Raw genomic sequence first — 22,611 nt, 5'->3', positions numbered from 1 at the left:
ATTCCACTGTTCTGTTCTTGAGCTTGTTTCCTTTGCTTGTTATAATAACCCTATCAGCTAAGAGAGAAATTGTCCGATTGATAGCACACACGGAGAGTTGTGCAGTTGCAGAGTGTAATTCTACATACTAGTAACCGAATGTTAGCATCCATTGTTGTCTCTCGTTATGTTAGTCAGTTACTCAGTCCGTGCTTGCCCTGGCTAACCAAATTAGTTGTTATTGGAAAATTCAGTTGCTCCTAAAAATGTTGATCAGAGTTCATTACTAGGTTATGCCTGTAGAGACCAAATATCCTATGTTAGCTTCTCTGTAAGTAAAATGATCTCATGATTTGCAGCTTAAAATTTACCAGTTATTATTTACCTACTGTGGTTACATTTCTTGAATTCTGCACTTGCTGTCTTATCCTCAGGCTTGTGTGATATAAGAGGAGTTAGACTGCTTCTGACATTATTAAACCTAATGTATACCTTCAGTTCAGTTCAGTTCAGTCGCTCAGTCGTGTCCCTTAATGCTGGGAAAATAGCTTTAAGTCATTAGGAGCTCTCCAATCATTTACTGTCCTTGACTGCAGCCAGTGTATTGTAATACATAAGGATGGTTGGCTTTAGCTCCATTTTAGAAGTAATTTACTTTAACTCTGAAGTTCCTCCTGTGAAGAATGGGGATAATGATTGCTGCTGCTTTGGTTATTTGTCATGATTATAAGAGATAATTGCTCCGAGTCAATTATTGTTACTATTAGTCCATGCTAACCAAACTGACAGTAATAATACAAAAAAGTATAGATTAAAAATAATGAATTTGTATATGAGAATAGTTTTGTGCATGGATTTTTGTCCTCTTTTCATCTTCTTTCTATGCTCAGTGCTGATAACCTGTTATTAATACATGCCAGGCCGTGCTGATATAGAGACTCAAGTAGGCCATGATCATTGCCTTCACTGAAATTGTAGCCTAGTGGAAGAACTTACAGTTTGGTTTTAGCAGAACAGATCCATTGACCTGCACTTAAAATATAAATACAAAATTAATACTCAGTGAGCCAGTTCAACCAGAATTTATTTAGTATCTTCACACAAAGATCCACATGTTCTTTGGGCATATTCATGGATAATAAGAGAGAAGGCAGATACTGTTGGACAAAGAGATCAGTTATTTGTTTCAGGAACTACAGAAAGTCATGTTTATTTTATTTTACCCTTTTTGGTGAGGGATAGCCTGAATTTAAAGGTTTCAGTTCAGTTCAGTCGCTCAGTCGTGTCCGACTCTTTGCGACCCCATGAATCACAGCACGCCAGGCCTCCCTGTCCATCACCATCTCCCGGAGTTCACTCAGACTCACGTCCATCAAGGCCGTGATGCCATCCAGCTGTCTCATCCTCGGTCGTCCCCTTCTCCTCCTGCCCCCAATCCCTCCCAGCATCAGACTCTTTTCCAGTGAGTCAACTCTTCGCATGAGGTGGCCAAAGTACTGGAACTTCAGCTTTAGCATCATTCCTTCCAAAGAAATCCCAGGGTTGATCTCCTTCAGAATGGACTGGTTGGATCTCCTTGCAGTCCAAGGGACTCTCAAGAGTCTTCTCCAACACCACAGTTCAAAAGCATCAATTCTTCGGTGCTCAGCCTTCTTCACAGTCCAACTCTCACATCCATACATGACCACAGGAGAAACCATAGCCTTGACTAGACAGACCTTAGTCAGCAAAGTAATGTCTCTGCTTTTGAATATGCTATCTAGGTTGGTCATAACTTTTCTTCCAAGGAGTAATTTAAAGGTTAATCATGGGTTAATTAGCAAACAGGATTGATGTTTGTCTTTCCTCATTTGAATGTGTGGAGAACTATTCAATACTTAGTGTATGAGTTATTGGATCTTACAGCATTTGAGTTTCATGAGCTAATTAGTAGGTTGTGAACAGTTAAAAGCATGAATTATGAAACTATAAAGTCTGATGATTTAGTATATTAAGGTACATAATCATAAAAATTTCATTAATAATTTTGCAAAAATTCATGTTTTCTTCCTTTTTCTGTTTTTTCCTCAGAGCATCTGCTACACCCAAGCTTGAACCAGTTCCTGTTCAAAAGGTGTGTTTCTAATCCAGCATTACTGGGGTAATATTTGATTGTCCCTCCTGAACCACTCTAACTTCCATTCCTGTCTCCGACCATACTGACAATTTATAGTTCTCATACAGTTTTTCCTCACAGTTCTTTAAAGATGATGAGGGATAGTGAAAATCAACACATAACAGAATTATCATGTAATTATTCCTTATTATTTAAACAATATAATTATTCCTTATTATTTAAACAATATAATTATTCCTTATTATTTAAATAGTATTTCCAGTGTCATGTATTATTGGTAACTCACATCCAGATGTCTTACCTTCACTTTTAATTTGCCTCTTTATTCAAATAATCTAAACAGATTAAATAAGTGGTTACAAAAATGAATGTCACAGTAAGTCTTTAATGACAGTTTAATGGTAATACTAAATTACATTTTTAAACTATATTTTCAGAGTATTCTTGGATTAGGTTTTTGGCAAGTACCCTATTTTATATATATATATATATCTTCAAATTGTCCCAAAGCATTGTTCATTTACATCTGGTTTTGTGCTTTGGGGGGATTTCTCCTTAATTTTACTTGTGCCTTTTTAGTGAATTTGCTCATATTGATTCCCTGAGGCATTAAGTTACTTTATCCCCCTCAGCTTTATTATTTCTATAAGATTAGATTACTTTTTCTTCCTTTAAGTTAAACATAATAGAGCTACCATTGTGTACTTTTTATAGAATTCGATTGTTTTTCTTTTGAGATGATAAGGACTTATTCTTGAATATCACAGAAGATTAAGCTGGGTTTATTTTTAAATTCACACTTACTTTGCAATAGGGGTTTGCAAACACAAATTCTGTTAATTTTAGGTGGAATTGATCTTAGTTGTTATTTTTTTCTTTGATGTCTGTGAAGAAACATTTAAGATCTTCTTTTTTTTTCCTTCTGTTACTTTTGAATATTTATTTTGGAAAAGGGAAGAATTTTATTCCATCTTTAGTGATATCTCAAAACATTCCAGAGAGAGAAATAGGTGGACTGTAGAAAAGGGAAAGGATTGATTTTGTTTCATTTGTTTTGTGTTTTATTTTTAAGGAGCAATTTCTTGAATCAAAATAATTAGAATGTTCACATTTCTGAATCAGATGGAAATGAACATTCCTTCTTTTTTTTTTGATTGAAGAATTAGAAATGTCCAGCTGCTTCTGCATGAATCAAATAATTGAACTCTGGAGAGTAATTAAACGTGTTTAAAAGATGGAATTGTAGTTGAGACTCCGGATATTTTAAAATAAATGTTTTGATTAGTGATGTTTTGTTTACTGTGGGGTATTAAAATTTTTTCCTTTGGAATATGTCTAAATTGACACTTACGTTGGCCTTTAGGCTTTTTGATAACTTTCCTAATCTATTTCCTAAATATTTTGAACTCCTTTCATTTTTTAAAAAACATTTATTTACTCAGTATGTGCATCTGTGTTATGCATGTTGAGACCAGTTAGCATGCATGCTAATATTTTATCTGGAAACGTGTAAAGTTTGGCCTGCTAACATAATTGTGTTTGTCTTTTTATAAACTAGCTGTGTGTTCTTTTCAGTGGATCTGTTTTGCATGTCTTTGCCGTGTTTTGTGTATGTTTATTTTTATTTTACATAGGGAGAACCTAAAGAAGTAGTTAAACCTGTGCCCATTCCATCTCCTGCTGTGTCCAAAGTCACTTCCACAACCAACATGGCCTACAATAAGGCCCCGCGGCCCTTTGGTTCTGTGTCTTCACCAAAAGTCACATCCATCCCATCACCATCGTCTGCCTTCACCCCAGCCCACGCGACCACTTCATCACATGCTTCCCCTCCACCCGTGGCCGCTGTCACTTCTCCCCCATTCGCTGCATCTGGACCGCATGCTAATACCAATCTTAGTGCTGACCAGCGGTCATCTGCGCTGAACGCTGGTAAACCTGCAGTTAATGTCCCACGGCAGCCCACAGTCACCAGCGTGTGTGCCGAGACTGCCCAGGAGCTAGCGGAGGGACAGAGAAGAGGATCCCAGGGTGACAGTAAACAGCAAAATGGGTAGGTGGCCGCGGGTGCTTTCTGCTCTTATCAAACTCTTCTTTCAGGCAGTTTCCAGGCAGCACTTAATCTCCACCCACCCCCAAATCAGCTGTTCTCTGAGAGAAGGGAAATGAAGTTTCATCTGCTTCATTAACATGTAATGTAGCTTTATGTTATATACAATACACCACTCTCTGCAAGGCAATTATAGGTTAATCCAAACCTAATTATGCATCTTGACCTGGTATGAATCATGTAACGGACTCTGTAACTCTTTTTCTCCAAGTCTGGAACAACGTGGAGCAGTTGGCCCTTATAATGCAAGGCAAATCTTGAATCTTTCTTTCTCAATTTTTCCGTTCTTTTATGAGTCACCAAAAGTTGAAATAGAATGGTTGCAGTTGTGTCAGCTTATGTATCTCATGCTAAAGAGAGAGGAAATGAGAAGCTTGTAAGAAGCTTATTTCTAGGAAGTATTCTGAAGACAGAAAACAAATTTAGTTTTGACTCATGTCTATGTATGATGCATTAGCTTAGGTCAGCTAGCTAAGCCACATTCTTTTCAGATAAACTTACACTGAAATTTAGTCTTTAAAAGCAAACAGTAATGAGAGGACAGTAACATTCACGGATGCTTAAAAACATCAGAAGCAAATTAGAGAATACTTTCATTGTAAACATTTTTCTAAAATGAATAGATTTAAAGCAGTGGACACTAAATATATAATGTTATAATAACTTTCTGAGAATCCATTCCTTATAATTTGCCTCTTTTTTTGTGGCACAGATTTTTTTAAAAATTGAAGTCTGTTTTCAGTAGCCATCATTTATAGATGGTTATTTTATTTTTGGAATCCAGTGACTATCCTTTAAACCAAAGTCATTTCTGTAAAGTCATTTTGATCAGATTTATTGTGACAAAAGTGTCTTTTAAAAGGAAATAATCTGCATGTGTGATTGTTTTTAACCAATGTCAGTTCCCAGGAAAATATAATTAAAATAATTGTGTAGTTAGGTCCTTTCTGAGATAATCCCTTCTGAATGTTAATTCATGTAATGAAGGGGCTGTGCTTTCATAGGACTGTTCCCATGGCAACTTGGGGGCTTTGAAAAAGAAGGTGGCAGGGTTCCAGGCTGCTGCTGAGAGAAAGGAGCAAGTCTGGAAGGACAGCTCCTGGGCCCTATGTGTGGTTTTGTGGTTGTGGGTGACTTTTGAAAGTTTTGATGTATACACTGAGGAAAACTAGTACCTTTCAAAGAAAGTTATTTCTCTCATATGAGGAAGATAAATAGTATGTAGTGTTGAGGTGCATTTGGTTGTCATTTTTCGGATTTGTCTATTTTAAGATAATAGATTTTAGAGTAACCAAAGTAGATATCTTGAAAAGACAGATGTGTGTGTGCTGAATTGTGTCTAACTCTTTGCAACCCACCAGGTTGCAGGACTGTAGCCCGCCGGGCTCCTCTGTCCATTGGATTTCCCAGGCAAGAGTACTGGAGAGGGTTGTTATTTTTTTCTCCAGGGGATCTTCCCAGTGTAGGGATCGAGCCTGTGTCTCCTGCATTGCAGGCAGATTCTTTACTGCTGACCCATCTGGGAAGCCCCCTGAAAAGACAGATGCTGCCTATCAAATCCTAGTCTCATGGAAGACTAAAAGCAGAAGTTTATTTTGTTTGTTAAATTCCAGGTTCAGTAGGAAAAAAATACTTCTTTTGAAGGAAGTGTTCAAGTTAAAATCTTTTCTCCTTCCTAACATTTCATAAAATTTTATAAGGAAGGCTTCTTAATAGAAATTGTAGAGATAAAAGCAAAACTGAGGTTACAGAAAACTATTATATTGAAAACACTAAGTTGAAACTTTGTGTTTTATGGGTATAGCTTTGGTAATTCCTGAAATGACTTATTTTCAACTTTGTAGGCAGTGATATAGTTACAGGGACTTTACAGTGGTTTCTTAGTCAATTGACATGTAGTTATTGAGCACACGTCTGGTGTCCTGCACTGTCCAAGATTCAGGACAAAAGGGAGTATTACATATTTTGCATCATTAACAAGCAAGTTACTGCTTTGCATTTGTAAATTGATTGCATTTAAAAGTAGCTTAATTTCGGGTGTTGACCCGATGTGTTAGCACAATGAAAACTTGATTACTATGAAAACAAAAGTGTGGTGTTTGTGAAATTCTGTAGACAAATTTGCAAGTGCTCTTTCTGCTGTTTCTCTTACTACATTTAGATCAGAGAAATCAAAAACTAAAGCTCACATTTTACTATTCACTAGTCAGTGACGTCATTTTGAAAAGCAGATGTTTTGTGGTATTAATGAATATATTTCCTACATCAGGTGTCAAACTCTTTTCCTGAAATCACTGTCAGCCTTTTTACTAAATGTGTGATTATTGAATTTTCCATATTTTTATAGTGTTACAAATGATTGCAAAAAATGTCTATCACAGTTGAGAGTTGCTACTTTTTATTACTCTTTATTTTAAAACCTAATTGCCAGTAACCAAAAATTTAGGAGTTTAGAAGGATGTAAAGTTAAATGGATAGATTATGTTTTTATTCAAAGCAGGAGGACTATTAGGTTTTATAGGTGTCCCACTCAAATTTATTTAGTTTTATAATAAACATAAGACACAACAAGTACTTATGAATTATGCATAATTACTGAGAAATAGTTATCCTAATAGTATGAAATCTAACAACTATGTTGATATTTTTGGAATATCAATAATACTATGCTAGCACTCTTGTTCCTTCTTACAAATAATAATGGAACAAAGCACTTTTTAGAAATTTATAGTCCATCTTCTTCATATATGAATTTGTAGTCTTGGCTTATTATTTTCTTTATTACTCTCCTTACTCTACTTTGAGGGAAAGCCACAGCTTCCCAGGTGGCTCAGAGGTTAAAGCGTCTGCCTGCAATGCGGGAGACCTGGGTTTGATCCCTGGGTTGGGAAGATCCCCTGGAGAAGGAAATGGCAACCCACTCCAGTACTCTTGCCTGGAGAATCCCATGGAGGGAAGAGCCTGGTAGGCTACAGTCCACGGGGTTGCAAAGAGTCGGACACGACTGAGCTAATTCACTTTTTACTTACTCTATTTAGAGCAAAATAGAGTTTTATATTCCAAACTGGAAGGGAATCTATTTTGCATCAAGTAGTTTAAGTGATTTACCTTTTTCCTTTCCATATGCTCTTGCATTATAATGTGCCACTGCTTTCAAGAGGTAAGTCTTTCATACATTCTTTATTAACTTTAATTTCATTGGACTGCAGTCTCTTCTAACAGTTCGTATGTGGTATTTTGATGAACCTGGCCTTGAAAGATACCAAATATGCTATGGTAGTAATATTTTTAAATGCTTTTCTCTTTGCAGAAAACAAAAGTGACAAAGTTAGTATCCACATTACTGGAGAGGAAATATGGTGATTTATATATGAGTAAACAGCATGAATGCCCGATCTTTGCAAAATTAAGTTAAATTTTGCAAAAGAGCTGTAATTTAAAATAACCACATTTAGTCTTTTCAATAAGTTTTGTTTGCATTGCTATGCTGTGGTGAATTGCTTTATGGTAATAAATAGTAGTGTTCAACTTTTGTCATGAAGTATATGTGGGGTTTGCTGTGTAACAGTTTAAAAGAGGTTATGTTGCAGGTGATCTGTAGTAGTCAAGACTGTTAGATGAGAAAGACAGAAGAGAAAGCATAAATACATGTGCCACTAGTGAATAGTCTATATTATAAAACTGAGTTGACTTCCAAATTCATATCAAAACCCAGTATTTCCCCAGTAAAAATCTCTAAGAACCTTTTTGATTTTTCAGCCAGTGTTGCTGAAAGACGTAGAACATTACGTATGCAGTTGTGTGTCATTGGCTGATAGAAGGTCTGTATACCTTTGCAATTAGTTAAATGTCACAGGTATTTGGCATAGTCATTGGAAATCACCACATCAAAACTTTGTGTCTGTTGGTATTGATGATAAACTAGTGATTGCTAGCTTTAAAGTTGATAAAAATCACATTAGACAAGAACTTAATTTTGTGTTCTGAGCATATGCTGAAATTTCCTGATCATACTCTAGAGTAGAATTGAAAATATGGAATATCTTAGACACACTTGAGGGAATTAGCTATTGAATAATAATAATTATTATTATTATTAAGTTAGAGAACTTTATTCCAGTATGGTTATGATCTCACTAATTGAATAGGGCTTCCCTTGTGGCTCAGCTGGTAAAGAATCCACCCACAATGTGGGGAGACCTAGGTTGTATCCCTGGGCTGGGAAGATGCCCTGGAGAAGGGAAAGGCTACCCACTCCAGTATTTTGGCATTGAGAATTCCATGGACTGTATAATCCATGGGATCGCAAAGAGTTGGACATGACTGAGCGACTTTCACTTCACGTCAAGGAACATGTTCCAGTCATATAAGAATATTATACACCAGTGCACTAGAGAAACATCTCCAAACCCTGATTTATTGATTGTCTACTTCAAGTTAAATTCTTGTTACACAAAGGCTTTCACTAGTTATAAGATTCCAGTGTAATAATTTGACTTGTAAGGGGGGAAAATGGGACTTGAAAAAATAACCACATGTATATTTTTTAAAATTCAAGGATAATATTCATTAAATTACTAAATATTACTATGCATTGTGCTATATGCTTTTAACTGCAGTATATGATTGAATTCTCATTTAAACTTTGAACCTTGAGAAGTTACTTAATTTTCTAAGCATGCAGCTTGTAAGTGATAGAGCTAAGATTGGAGCCTAGGGATTTTTGAAGCCAAATTTGGTGTGTCTTGCTCTGTCACCTGTTGTGACCTGAACTTATTTCTGTTACTTTGAATTAGTGTTTGTTTTTAATGGTTATAGTTTTGATAAATTGAGTGACTTGAAACTACACAAATGAATAATGTGCATAAACTACAGTTGGGTTTAATGGTACTTTTTTTATATAGACCAGCTGGAGGATCTATTCCAACAACAAATTTCTATTTGTATAGTTATCAAAGTGCTTTCAAGAGCATGTAAACATATGCCACTACAGGAAGTCTGAAAGATAGAGAAGTATCCATTGGATAGACATATCTCTATCCAAAGATAGAGAATGTCGTCTGTTTCACTGTTGAGGCAAAAGAAGCTCCTGGGGGTTGCAGCTTGTCCAGGCATAGAGGGAGTGGGCAGCATAGTCAGGGTGAAAAGCCATGTCAGTCTGATTGCCCCATCGGCACAGATGCCACTGTGTTGTATGATGGGCTATTCCACTTGGACACACTGTTAAAATTCATGAAAATACCTTTTCAGCATATTAAAATGGACATCTTTAGACTTTAACCAATCAACCCTCTTCTGCTTACCCCTCACCACATTATAGAATGCCTCCACCCCCACAACTTCATTTTGACATAAAACTTCTTTCTCAAACTTTGCAATGTTCAAATATATTTCTAAGATTTTATTCTGGTCAGAGGAGGTTTTTTTGCAGAACTGTTTCTCTACTATTTGAAGTGTCAAGGCAGAGGAGAGAGTACTTTTCATTGAATAATAGGGCTTAGAGAAGAGTAAATACTCATAAATTACTGAGATTAACTTAATCCCATGTCTCACCCCCCACTCAGCAAAACTCAGCCCTCTATTGAGTTTATGACACTGACTTTGATGTGGAAATACAGCTTAGCTTCACTGTACAGTCTTAGCATTCAAAGTGGTAGGCATTTTTTCTTACTACATTTATAATGAATTTTTACTTACTCTGACTAAACTTTGTTGTAGTAGAATTGATTCAACAATGTGTTGAGAAACTATATAGAGTTAATACTTGTCTTCTTTATATATAATGGAATGTGAATATATTTGTTTTTAATGATCCGATACTTAATAGGCTATGTAAATGAATTTTATTTTCCCTCTTTAGGTGTTATTAACCTAGTCCTTTTACCATATATCAGACATGTCTTTCTGGGCAGTAATTATGCTGCTACTAATATAGTACTCTGGAGTTCCTACAAATCACTTCCAAACTTCCTGGGATTTGCTTTTGCATGAGGGCTGTGGTAATAACAGACAGGGGAGAGTATGAAAATTGAGTAAGAGCCCATTATTAATGACCCACTGCTTCATTCATATGTTTTTCATCAGGATCACTACATTTTAAAAAAATAAGAGGAAATGTTCAAAAGTGTATCATTCCCTTGTAATGTATGGTTCAGAATAATTCATCTGAGAAGACTATACTTGTTAATATATACTTGTTATATTATGTGAGAATGAAAGATTTTCTCTTAGTCTGCTCTAATTTTTAAAGTGATTTTAAAACGATCTGTTTCTACATCTGACATCTAATTTATATTTTAATCTCTGACTTTTGTTAGCCACATTGTAGGATAAAATAAATTTTATAGAAACCTAGAAAAAAATATTTGAGGCTTCCTGGTAGCTCAGTGGTAAAGAATCTGCCTGCAATGCAGGAGACGCAGGTTTGATCCCTGGGTCAGCAAAATCCCTTGGAGAAAGAAATGGCAATCCACTCCAGTAATCTTGCCTGGGAGATCCCATGGACAGAGGAGCCTGGCAGGCTACAGTCCATGGGGTTGCCAAAGAGTCAGACACGACTTAGCAACTAAACAACAACAACAAGGAAAATATTTTAAATATTAGATCTTTCTCTCTTGGTATTAGTAACTTGAGGCTTGATCTAGCATTAATACACAAATTATTTTTCAGTGTTTTTGGAAACAAGCAGCATAGATAAAACTGTTATCCAAATAATAACAATGTAATAGAATTTCAACTAACACTTGTTCATTTTTGTCTGCCTTTTACATAATTATTTTGAAGCATGATGTTTGGTGTAACATCTTAATTTTCATGTAAATTCAGTGTTTTGAATTTTATTTCATTTGTTTCTTCTTTTTTTGGCCTCATCTATGTTTTCCATCATCCTGGGAACTTCAATGTCTTTTCCCCTCTATCACATCTCTTTTTGTGTGTATTATTCCTCCTTCAGTAACCCTGGCACCGTGTAAGTACCTAATCAGTGGTTTCTTTCTAATTTTCATCATTGTCTGTGTAAACTTTTCATCTGGCTTTCAACTTAACACCATCATCAAATTTTACTAGTGTCTTCTCATTGCTTAGCATTTTCGGATATGCTGAGGAAACTAGGAAACTTGCTTTTCACGTCAGAGAACTTCATACGAATTAGTGGGTGTGTTTAGAAAACCCACACTTCTGCAGTGGAAAAACTTGTCTAAATTTTCAGGAAGATGGATAGGTATTACAGACAGCAGATACTGGAGTCAGAGATGTAGGTGGGGCCTCCCTTGGTTAATATTTTTTTTTTAAATTTGAATAAACTTGCTACTTTTAATGTCTATTTTGAAATAAATTATTTGCTCTTGATAGTATGTTCTATCCCAAATGAATTTAAAAAATAAAATTCATATTATTCCCTTATTTAATCTTAATCATAAGAGTCTAGAGTGTCAAAGCCAGTAAATGTTTAGAAACTTTCTATCACTCGGCACAGAACGTAAGCTATGGTGAATGTCGCAGAGTCTAAGATGTGCTATACTTTTTCAAGTGTGTCGTAGCTAAAAAATATTCTTAAGTGGTGTGATTTTATTAATCTTAGTGTCCTAGTTAGACATTTTTTTCTTTTGTATTTTTATAATCCAAACCTTTTATAGAGGATAAAATACCTGCAGCTGGCACCATTTAAGAATAAACAACACTTACTGATTATAGAGAAATTTAAAACTATAAGTTTAGTAGCTTAAAAATAGTTTTTCAAATAATTGCATAAGATAAAGTGTTGTCTGTTTAGGAATCTGTCAAAGAGTGTATTTATGAAATAATATTATTTTCTAATTTAAAAAATTATTTATAAAAGAACTAGGAGATTTTATTCACTATTAGTGAAAGGTATTTCAGGTATTTCACTTCCAGGTTATTGAAATTTTATCATAAATAATTTGAATTACTATTAAACATAATCATTAAATATTAATAGCATTAAAATGCTATTATTAGTATTATATATAAATACTATTCTGTTATGTATATACAGATGATTTATATACATCTATGAATATATATTCCTATAGCCCACCAGGCTCTTCTGTCCACGGAATTCTCCAGGCAAGAATGTTGGAATGGGTAGCCATTCCCTTCCCAACCCAGGGATGGAACCACGGTCTCCTGCATTGCAGGCAGATTCGTTACTGTCTGAGCCACCAGGGAAGCCCTAGATGATTTATGGTCTTAGAATATGCATTGCAGATAATTTTTCTAGTAATCATAAAAGAACACCATTATGTGATTACTTTTTGTTACCTACTCCAGGAAACATTTTACCTACCTTACCTATCTTATTATTTCTCAAAACAATCCTTTAAGGTAGATAAAATCCCCATATCTTAGAAGGGAAATATTGAAACTTGGAGAAGTTAAATGACTTGCATAAAATATACACTGAGTAGAAGATGTATGCTTAGAACTATTGTCTGACTGCACAGCTAGTATTAATGTTAATTCTGTCTTCTCACTGGGGCAGAAATGTGTACTGTGACAGGTTTTGATTGTATCCCTGTTAAAATGACAGCAGTCGTGTGACATTCCGATAGCAGTAGGACTTTCTAGCAGTGAGTTAATCTAACAGGTGTTTCCATGCACATCTGACATTCTGAGGGCGCCTTCTCTGCTTGCATCTTGTGCTGGGTGTCTGCAAGTCCATACTCTGGTTCCTGTTTCTCTTCTGAATTGAAACTCGAAATTCATTAGTATTTATCCTATTTTGCCTGGAGATGTTGAGAAGGGGGAGTATTTATAAAGTTACCTAGATCTTAAAGTGTTATAATAATGTACATTGTAAATTCCTTAACATTTATGCTTTCTTAATAGAAAAATGAATATTCTTAGCAAACTCAAGGTTCTTGAACTCTCTAGTTTGCAATCCCTTTCATATATATTATTTCATTTAACCCCGAAGACAGTGCTACTTTGTTCATGATATTTTTATTTTATAAATGAAAAAATTGAGACTCAGTGAGATTGACTTGTCCAAAATTTTGTATTTGAAAAGTCACAGAGCCACAATTTGTATCTTGGTCTTTTGATAAATATTTCATTTGTTTCCATTTCACTTGTGTAACACTACATCTCTTCAGATTGATGATCCTGCACCTAACTTTGTTTAGGTGAGGGATATCTGTACACATAAATGAGAATACTATAGAAAATAACAGTTCTGATCCTTTTCAAAATTGTGTTTGGAATTGCTGATTTGGCCTGTACTAAATTATTCCTGGCTCTTGGGGGGCCTAGTGATGAAATGATCATTTAATTTTGTGAAAGCCAACACATTTTAGCAGCATATGGGGTATTTAACCATGCTTGGGAATACGATTCATATCTGTTTTGTTAGCCAGAAGATGAATAATACAAGTAATTTTGAATTGTTTGATTTTAATTACTGTGGACTTTACAATTTCTTATTATTTTCCTTCTTTTCTTATTCTTTTCTTTTCCTTTTCTTTATGTTGGAAATCTCTCTTCTGCTGCCTTCTTCTGTCAATTAAAAGGAAAATCCCACCCAAACGGTAACCTTTCTGTTGAATAGACATTTATACTATAATTTTATGTTATCGTATAAGTACCTTTTTTTTAAACTTAAAAAGCCTAGTATACTTTTTAAAAGGATGCTTTTTTTTTTTAAAGAAAAAAACGTGAATATGCCTGAAAAACATGACTGAGCACACACGTGTATGTCACACATACTTGAGAAAAGCAAAATACACAAAAGGAACATTGAGGCTTAAATGTATAACTTGTAAATAATATGGGAGAGCATACTCTAGCCTTAATGTAATTTAAAATATTTTAATCTTTTTTTATTCTCTTCTTAACCCTAGCCCACCAAGAAAACACATTATGGATCGTAATACCGAGTTTTATCACATACCTACTCACAGCGATGCCAGCAAGAAGAGGCTGATTGAAGATACTGAAGACTGGCGTCCGAGGACTGGAACAACTCAGTCTCGTTCTTTCCGAATCCTTGCTCAGATCACTGGGACTGAACATCGTAAGTAAATAGCTATGGATTCTAATGGATGAGTATCTTTTTGCCACAGAGAGTAGCATTTAGACTGCTGGACAGTTACTGGGAAATAGTAATATTCCTGAAATCGTTTGCCTTTAAATTATGCCTAGTGGTACTGTAAATAAACAACCAGCCCAGAAGAGTTATGTTAAAAAAGTATAGAAATATTAATAGTTGTAGTACTGACTATAGTACAGTCAATAACAGTATAGTGAATAAGGAATTTCTTAGTGGCTCTGGTAACTTAACCATTTGGTATTGATCGATAAAGGTAATTGCTTAAATAAAAAGTTAAAGTTAAAAAAGCTAACTGATATTGGACATTGCTTATTTTATTTCAGTGAAAGAGTCGGAAGCTGAAAATACAAAGAAGGCAAAGTAAGTGGTGCATTTTTTGGTAAATTGAATGCTTTCCTTTTATGAATGGTCTCTTTTTGTTTTTCACCTTTTCAAAGGAATAGTATGGCATTTTGTCTTTACAACTAGGGGCTTAACTTGGGTGCCTTTTGTGGTACTTAAATACACGATTTAGAGGTTTTTAATTTAGTTGATAATGTCTGAATTTTTTGTCTGCGGCCTGTTTTCTTCAGTATTGAAGTAAGTGGGCAGAAGGGTATGTTTGGGGGTGCTTTGCTAACACTGCGGATCTCTGTGAATGAGCTCATGTGTCTTGCAGTTGCTTCATTTGGGGAACAAAGATTGAAGTTTCCGAGAGGGCTCTATAAATTAATTTCCATATTTCTAAAAGTGCTCTACCCTTGAAATCTTTGCTATTAAATCAAACAGCTCTGTGAGATTAAGCTTTTAGAAGGCATGTTTTCTGCATGGTGATCTTAAATATAGAAACTTTTCTTTCTCTTTCTTACAACTCTTCTATCAATCTCTTTTTCTTTTTTCTTTTCTTTTTATTTCCACAGGGAAAAGATACCCCTTCACGTCTTTAGTCCCAAATACACAAAATTACGTGACTGGCACCATGAAGTTTCAGCACGTGCTCTTAACGTACAGTGATTTCTGAGGCTTGCCCCCCCTCCCCCAGCAGGCAGCACATACCTTTTCATTCACTTGTTCTTTTTCTCCAACTTCTTAGCCAAATCTGTATTAAATTTGCCTTATGAAAGAAAAAAATAGAACCTTTCTATACTTTTCTAACCATTTCCTGCTGTTTCAAAAACGAGGAGGATAAACATGTTTTGTCCAATTTGGTATCCCACAAATGTTAAACCAAGAGACAACAGTAAGGAGCTAGATTGATTCAATGGATTTAGATGTGTTTTTATGGGAGTAACCTTGGAAAAGGAATTCTTTTTGTAAGTGAAGTTGGGTTGGTTGGTTGAAGCAGAAGTGGATGAGCAAATAATGTCCTTGTGTAATTGGGAAAATGCTTTCTTTATGTTATTACATTTCCCAAGGTTACTTTTAAGTTCATTATTATGTAATGTTCAAAGTGGGTTGTAAACACTTCTAAGTAAGCAAATACAGAGGCAAGATATAATAGAAATGACTTTATTAGAATAAATAGAGTTTGTTATAATTTGGGTGTGTTTTAAAGGAAGAGCTATTGAGGATGGCTGTCTGAAGAGCAGGAGGCCCAGATTTGGCTCCTAAAAAAAGGAAAGAAGAGAATTCTGCTTCTATTTGCAGTGGGGAAATAAAGTGCTCTTTTGGTTTGGTTAGTTTAAAAATCCTGTTTTCTACCAAAGGAAGTATCTCTAAGCTGGTGGATATATTTAGGGTATAAACAACTTCTAGATATTAACTAGTAACATGTAGACAAGATAGCTTTGCTGTATTTCTAAAACAGGGTAATGAACATAAAATAAACTGCAATATGAATGATTCTTTATGTGACATCAGAGAAATAGTTTCCTTAGTGATATAAATAATTGTGCGTTGTTGCTCTTTCTAGGAATCTCTGTTTTGGGAGATACATGCACGCTAAATATCTGACCAGAAATGCTTTCTATCTTGTAATATAATGTATTATATATTAGATTAAATTCAGTAATGAATGCATTTTGAAGTTTGGAAAAGTATTGTAATAAAGTTGCCTTTAACTTAGCTTTGTAGTTGTTTTCTGTTTCCTTGAAGTCAGTAACAAACCCTCTAGACTTTACGGTACCACTTGGGTAAAATAAATACTTCTCTTGATATTTAATTTGGAATATGTTTGTTTAATTTTGTGAATTTGCTAAAATGTGAGCATAGAATATGACAGAGATACATATTTTTTCTGAGCATTGTTACATTATTTTATATAACATTTTCTGTGAGAAGCACGTAAGAATAGGTTGGGGCACAACATAGAATTAGGCTTTGTGCGAAAATTATTACTGAAGCATCTTTGTCTTCAGTCAAGGTTCCATTTTTATTTTTCCAGGTTTTCTTGATTTTAATGTCATTGTAGGACAGGGAAACTGCCTCATAATTTGGAGAAACTAACATTAATTTCAGTTAGTGATTACTGTTCAAAATTTGGCATGCCAAATGTGCTTTTAAAAATAATTCTAGGATTTATCTGTGTTCATTTGTACTACAATACTTTTCTTTCTTTTAATTGTATCAGTTCTTCAGATACTGCTTATGATTTTATGTTTCTGACATCAGTCCCAGTTGCTACTGTGTCTCTGGCTTCTATAAGAAAACCTATTTTCTTAGACCATGTTTTCATATACCCTGTAATTCTTCACTAATCTCAGGAGATGATGCTTGAAAAAAAATCAAGTTCTCGTGAAAATAAATGGTCTTGGCTAGAGTAAACATGGTACCTTACAAGAATCAGATTTCTAGAATAAACTTCAGAGTTGGGAGAAAAAGCTACTAGAAAGAGAGTTTTAGGTAAATAAAATAGTTTTCCCTTAATAAAAAAAAAAGAGAACATATGTATGTAAAACCGTATAACTTGAAATAGGTGCCATTGAAAATTAGAGTTTTAATACCATACCTAATTAAAAATAAAATACTTAATGTCTCATTGAAACCATGGTTTTAGATAAATGGAATGATCCATGAGTATGTGGGTAAATGTTCAGCCAGGATCGCAAAGGACATTCTGTTTGACCCTGTCAGAGGTTGAATTCCTGTGCTCAGTTAATCTCCTGGGACATCTTATATTCCAAGCTTAAAAGCTAGCCAAAAATTATAAAAACGTCCTGCAAAAATATTGTTGTAAGTCTAGTGACCTAATTTATAGCTTGTTTTTGTTTGCCTCTCTTCAACAGACTTTCTTTATCAACAGGCTTGTTTTTCATGTAAAATTGGAAATGTTACTTTTAAGAATTTTCACCATTTTTTTTCTTTTAGTATTTTAACAGCCAGAAGATAGAATGACTCCCACATAGTCAATCTTTTTTTTTGTTGTTACCTTGAAAAACAATTATTTGTGGTAACAGAAACCTACTCATTTTGTACATTCTTATGCCCTTTAGGAAAACTCAGATAAAACAGTCCTAGAGAGCTTGTTTAATAAAAGTTGTGATGTTAAGAGAGTTTTCTTTTATTCATGTTTTTGTTTTTCAGAAATGTGGGATGAATTGATTTCCCCAAATAATTTTGCAATTGTTGTAGTTGCCGGTGTATATTTAAAATATTATAAATTTCAAATATTTATTTGTTGCCTACTTTCATTCTTTCATATGAGAGGTTACTGAATACTTGAATCCCCGGAACTGCTATGTGCTAGGGATTCAGGAGTCAATAGCAGATAAATATGGAAACAAGATCATCTGTGATAATTGAGTTACCAAGATAGTAAGTTAATATAAAGGAAATCTGGTTTAGGCAGGGTGGGATCACTTAAATTGTGTGGATGAACAGGGGAGCCTGGCAAAGAGTTGGACATGACTTGAGCGCCTTATCACACGTGTACACATTGAGGAGATGACCTTAATGTCATTGCCTGAAGGGGAAAAAGGGGTCAACCAGGTGATATTATGACTTGGGATGAGCGCTCAAGACAGAGGAAACAAGTGTGAGAACCCCAAAGTGGAAGGAAGCATAGCAAGTAGACAAAACAGAAAGAATAGAGTGGCCAGAATGTGGTATGTGACGGGGGAAGCATGGTACAAAACATAACTCTTAATCCATGTAGACAAATGAATTATGTTCCCAATACTGTCCACAGCATTTTAAATGGGAATTTTAAAGGTGATTATCATACCTGAACACTTTGAAGTAAAATTAGAAAATGAAGAATCAGGGAGGTAATCAACTTTCTAAATAAAGTTTGCTCCACATACTTAGTGCCAGCACTGATCAATGTAATGCATTTCCCATTGAGATCTATTGAAGATGAAAAAAGGGAGACGTTAATGTATATTGTAACGTATTTGTAGGGAACAGAATGCCCCAGAACACACATAAAGTCAGTTAAAAACAAAACTTTTATGTATAGAAATATGGCATATAATGCTCTCTTCATAATTTAGTGATGAATTTGCCAGTTTAGTCCTCTGTGAAAAACTGTCTTTCTTGGTTTTCACGTATCACCGCAGGCACAGACATCCCTTGTTCCCAGCCTTCCTGGAGCTGCCCACCTGCAGTGAAGTGATGGGGGGAGGGTGGGGAGGAAGCCTGGCCGTTGCAGCACAGGTAGGGCTGAACTGGAGGGGGCCTGCTAACTCTGTTACATCTCAGGTTGAACCTCGCTTGTATCTGTTCTCTTCATTGTGGTTCTCGTCTTCACCTTCTCATCGTTCATTCTGGGGCACTTCTCATCGCTTCTCCTTACATCACAGACCAGATTACAAACACCATTTAGGGAAATCATTAGTGAAAGGTCAGTTTAGGGCAGCCTGAAACGTGTGGAATTCAAAAGAAAGATATGTTTACTTTTCTCTGCCTTGAGGAAAGGATGTCCGTTTGCCAACTGCATCAGAAATACCCTGGGAGTAATAAGCAGGTAAAGGTATTTTTATTATAAATAACTTTTATTTCCTACCTTAGTGTTTGTAGTGTTTTATTTTTTATCCTTGAAATAAAGCATGTTTACTGGCAAAAAAAAAAAAAAGGAGAAAGTAATCAGATATAATCAGGGCTATAGGAATGAATTAATGAAATAAGCTTCAAAACAAAAAAAGATTAACTCTGAATAAATGTGATAAGATCTTATAACTAATAAACAGTACTTAATAAATTTTTTATATTATAATTTTCCATATGGAACATTTTAGAATCAAATGTATTCACCACATAATACATTTTATTTGAACACTTCTGCTGTTTCTTTTACGTCTTTAAAGTGTGAAAGTCGCTTGGTCGTATCCGACTCTTTGCAACCCCGTGGATTATACAGTCTATGGAGTTCTCTAGGCCAGAATACTGGAGTAGGTAGCCTTCCCTTGTCCAGGGGATCTTCCCAACCCAAGGATCAAATCCAGGTCTCCTGCATTACAGGCAGATTCTTTATCAGGTGAGCCACAAGGGACATCTTTAAAAATTTACCTCTAATTCTTCTCTCCTGGGAGGGATACTGCAGCTGAGTGGCCTTTGAAATGTATGAGATAAACAGAGATCTCACAAGGACATCAGGGTGCTACTGGGGGGCCAAGGGAAGAAGTGTCTTCTAGTGCTCTGAATAATTCCACAGAACCAAGCATCATCTTCCCAAAAGACCAGTGGAATGCCACTGAGAGTGGTGGGGCCGAGTACAAATGCTTCTCTTCCAAGATCTTATTCTACCTGCCGCTCTAGCCACAGGTTCTAACCCACAGTGCCTCCCCCCAACTTCCTTTTCTAATTTGTGTTACGGATATTTGTTTACATATCCTACATCTCCAACTAAAATTTGAGCTCCTTGAATACAAAAGTCTTCAGTTCAGTTCAGTTCAGTCGCTCAGTCTTGTCCGACTCTTTGCAACCCCATGAATCGCAGCACGCCAGGCCTCCCTGTCCATCACCAACTCCGGGAGTTCACTGAAACTCACATCCATTGAGTCGGTGATGCCATCCAGCCATCTCATCCTCTGTCGTCCCCTTCTCCTTCTGCCCCCAGTCCCTCCCAGCATCAGAGTCTTTTCCATGAGTCAACTCTTCACATGAGGTGGCCAAAGTATTGGAGTTTCAGCTTTAGCATCATTCCTTCCAAAGAATACCCAGGGCTGATCTCCTTTAGAATGGACTGGTTGGATCTCCTTGCAGTCCATGGGACTCTCAAGAGTCTTCTCCAATACCACAGTTCAAAAGCATCAGTTCTTTGGCGCTCAGCTTTTTTCACAGTCCAAATCTCACATCCATACAAAAGTCTTAGTGAAACATAAATTGAAGGGAAAAGGCATTTTAATAGGCATGCTGTTTCTTCCTAGACATTTATACATAAATGTATATGTAAATATAAATACTTAAGTATATAAATATAGTTGCTCTCTGAACAGTATAGGGGGTTAGGAGTGCCAACCTCCTGTACAGTCAAAAATACACAGATAACGTTACAGTTAGCCCTCCTTTTCTGTAGTTCTGCATTCTTGGATTCAGTGAAGATGGATTGGGTAGTACTACAGTATGTATTTAGTAAAAAAAAAAAAAAAATCCACTTGTAAGTGGACCAGTGCAGTCCAGATTCATGTGTTCAAGGGGAAACTGTATATAAATATATAAATTCTATTTGCAAGTGGGTGTTCACAGTGTAAACTTCATCTCTAGTGAACTACTTAGCCAGCTGAGGCTGCCATAATAAGATATCCAGACTTGATGACTTAAACAACAAAAATTAATTTTCTCACAGTTTTAAAAGCTAGAAGTCCAAGACCAAGGTGCTAGCAGGGTAGGTTTCTGTTGAGGCATGCCATGTCTGGCTGAAAGCCAGCCAGCTTGTCTCTGTGTCCTCACATGGCCTTTCCTCTGGGGACTAGCAAAAAGCACGAGCTATGGGTACCTGTCTCTTGTGTTCCTTTAAGGAGACCAGTTGTCTTGGATTAGAAACTCAACCATTATGACCTCATTTAACCTTGCTGCTGCTGCTGCTGCTAAGTCACTTCAGTCGTGTCCGACTCTGTGCGACCCCATAGACGGCAGCCCACCAGGCTCCCCCATCCCTGGGCTTCTCCAGGCAAGAACACTGGAGTGGGTTGCCATTTCCTTCTCCAATGCATGAAAGTGAAAAGTGAAAGTGAAGTCTCTCAGTCGTGTCCGACTCTCAGCGACCCCATGGACTGCAGCCTACCAGGCTCCTCTGTCCATGGGATTTTCCAGGCAAGAGTGCTGGAGTGGGGTGCCATTGCCTTCTGTGCATTTAACCTTAATTACCTGCTTATAAACCCTGTCTCAGAAATACTGTTGCATTAGGTGTTAGGGCTTCAACATGAATTTAGAGGAAAGACACAATTCAGTCCATAATACATACCAGCTGCCTTTCTGTACTAATATTCATTTTGACAAACTAGCATTTAGAGAAAGCTATTCTAAAGTAGAGTGACTGACTTAGACCCAGTTGGAAGTACTGTTGTTACTCTGTTGTGGCGCCTCCTTTTCTGATTGGCATGCTAAGTGTTTGTCTCCATGTCCTATATCCATAACTAGAGTGTAAGCTCGTTGAACACGAGCTTTTTGTGTTCTTCACCACCCCCAAATTTGGCTCTAATTAGCAATAACTAATGGTACCAATTATATATAATTGCATATTTCTCCAATTCTCTGTTAAGTTTTAGAGAAATTGTTTGCAACTGGTTTGACATAACTTTTAATTGAGTGAAAATTCAGAATAAGGTCAAAGCTTCATAAAAATATCAAGGAATTAATATCTATAGTGAGGATAAGGGAGAGCCATACCTAAGGTGCTTGGAAGGAGGATTGTTTTGCCCTGGGCAATCTAACTGGCAAAAGTTGATGCTCTTCCCTCGCTATTATCTGTTGAATAGCTGTGGAAGATATTAAATGAACATTTGTTTGTTAATCCGTGTTCCTTTCTGGTTTTGGTCTGTTTTAACATGAATAACTGTGACTCCTGTGAGGTGACAATACATGACTAATGTTAGAAATAGGCATATGAAATGCTTATTACTCTGGAAAAGCCAACAAAAATTTTATCGTTACTAAAGAAATGTTTCAAGTTAAAAGTATAATCTAAAATACTGACCTCCATATTATCAGATGTACTGAAAGCTAATATTAATATGTCACCAACCATAATAGAGAATTATTAAAGGCCATAGAAAATTTTATTTAAAGTTAATTCTTTTAGAAACATATACCTAAAATACATCGTGTCAAGCACCATACAAAGGGTGATGTTTCTTGACTCACTTCTCAGTTTCTACTATATGTAGTAAAATATTTATCTAATAATTTTAAAATTTTTATGCATGTATAGAAGATCCCCTGGAGAAGGGAATGGCTACCTACTCCATTATTCTTGCCTGGAGA

General features: G+C 35.8%; 1 protein-coding gene across 12 annotated transcripts in view; it reads left to right on the top strand.

The window, feature by feature from the left end:
• The window catches only part of PDLIM5 (PDZ and LIM domain 5), a 239,224-nt gene that overhangs the window by 129,930 nt on the left and 86,683 nt on the right, over nt 1-22,611 (top strand). For 2 of the 12 annotated variants that reach the window (XM_069593678.1, XM_069593679.1), the window contains exons 4-9: nt 2,050-2,092; nt 4,057-4,148; nt 13,733-13,750; nt 14,063-14,235; nt 14,595-14,631; nt 15,171-16,411. In XM_069593678.1, the coding sequence (XP_069449779.1) occupies nt 2,050-2,092; nt 4,057-4,148; nt 13,733-13,750; nt 14,063-14,235; nt 14,595-14,631; nt 15,171-15,264 (457 nt within the window). In that variant the 3' untranslated portion in view covers nt 15,265-16,411. Of the gene's footprint in view, nt 1-2,049; nt 2,093-3,729; nt 4,149-7,515; nt 7,533-11,157; nt 11,173-13,732; nt 13,751-14,062; nt 14,236-14,594; nt 14,632-15,170; nt 16,412-22,611 lie in introns of those variants that run through there. The other 10 variants (XM_069593672.1, XM_069593681.1, XM_069593669.1 and 7 more) reach the window with 7 other exon arrangements.

The sequence above is a fragment of the Ovis canadensis genome, chromosome 6, assembly GCF_042477335.2.
Source record: "Ovis canadensis isolate MfBH-ARS-UI-01 breed Bighorn chromosome 6, ARS-UI_OviCan_v2, whole genome shotgun sequence".
Taxonomy (NCBI): domain Eukaryota; kingdom Metazoa; phylum Chordata; class Mammalia; order Artiodactyla; family Bovidae; genus Ovis; species Ovis canadensis.
This window is presented reverse-complemented; position numbering and strand designations above follow the sequence as displayed.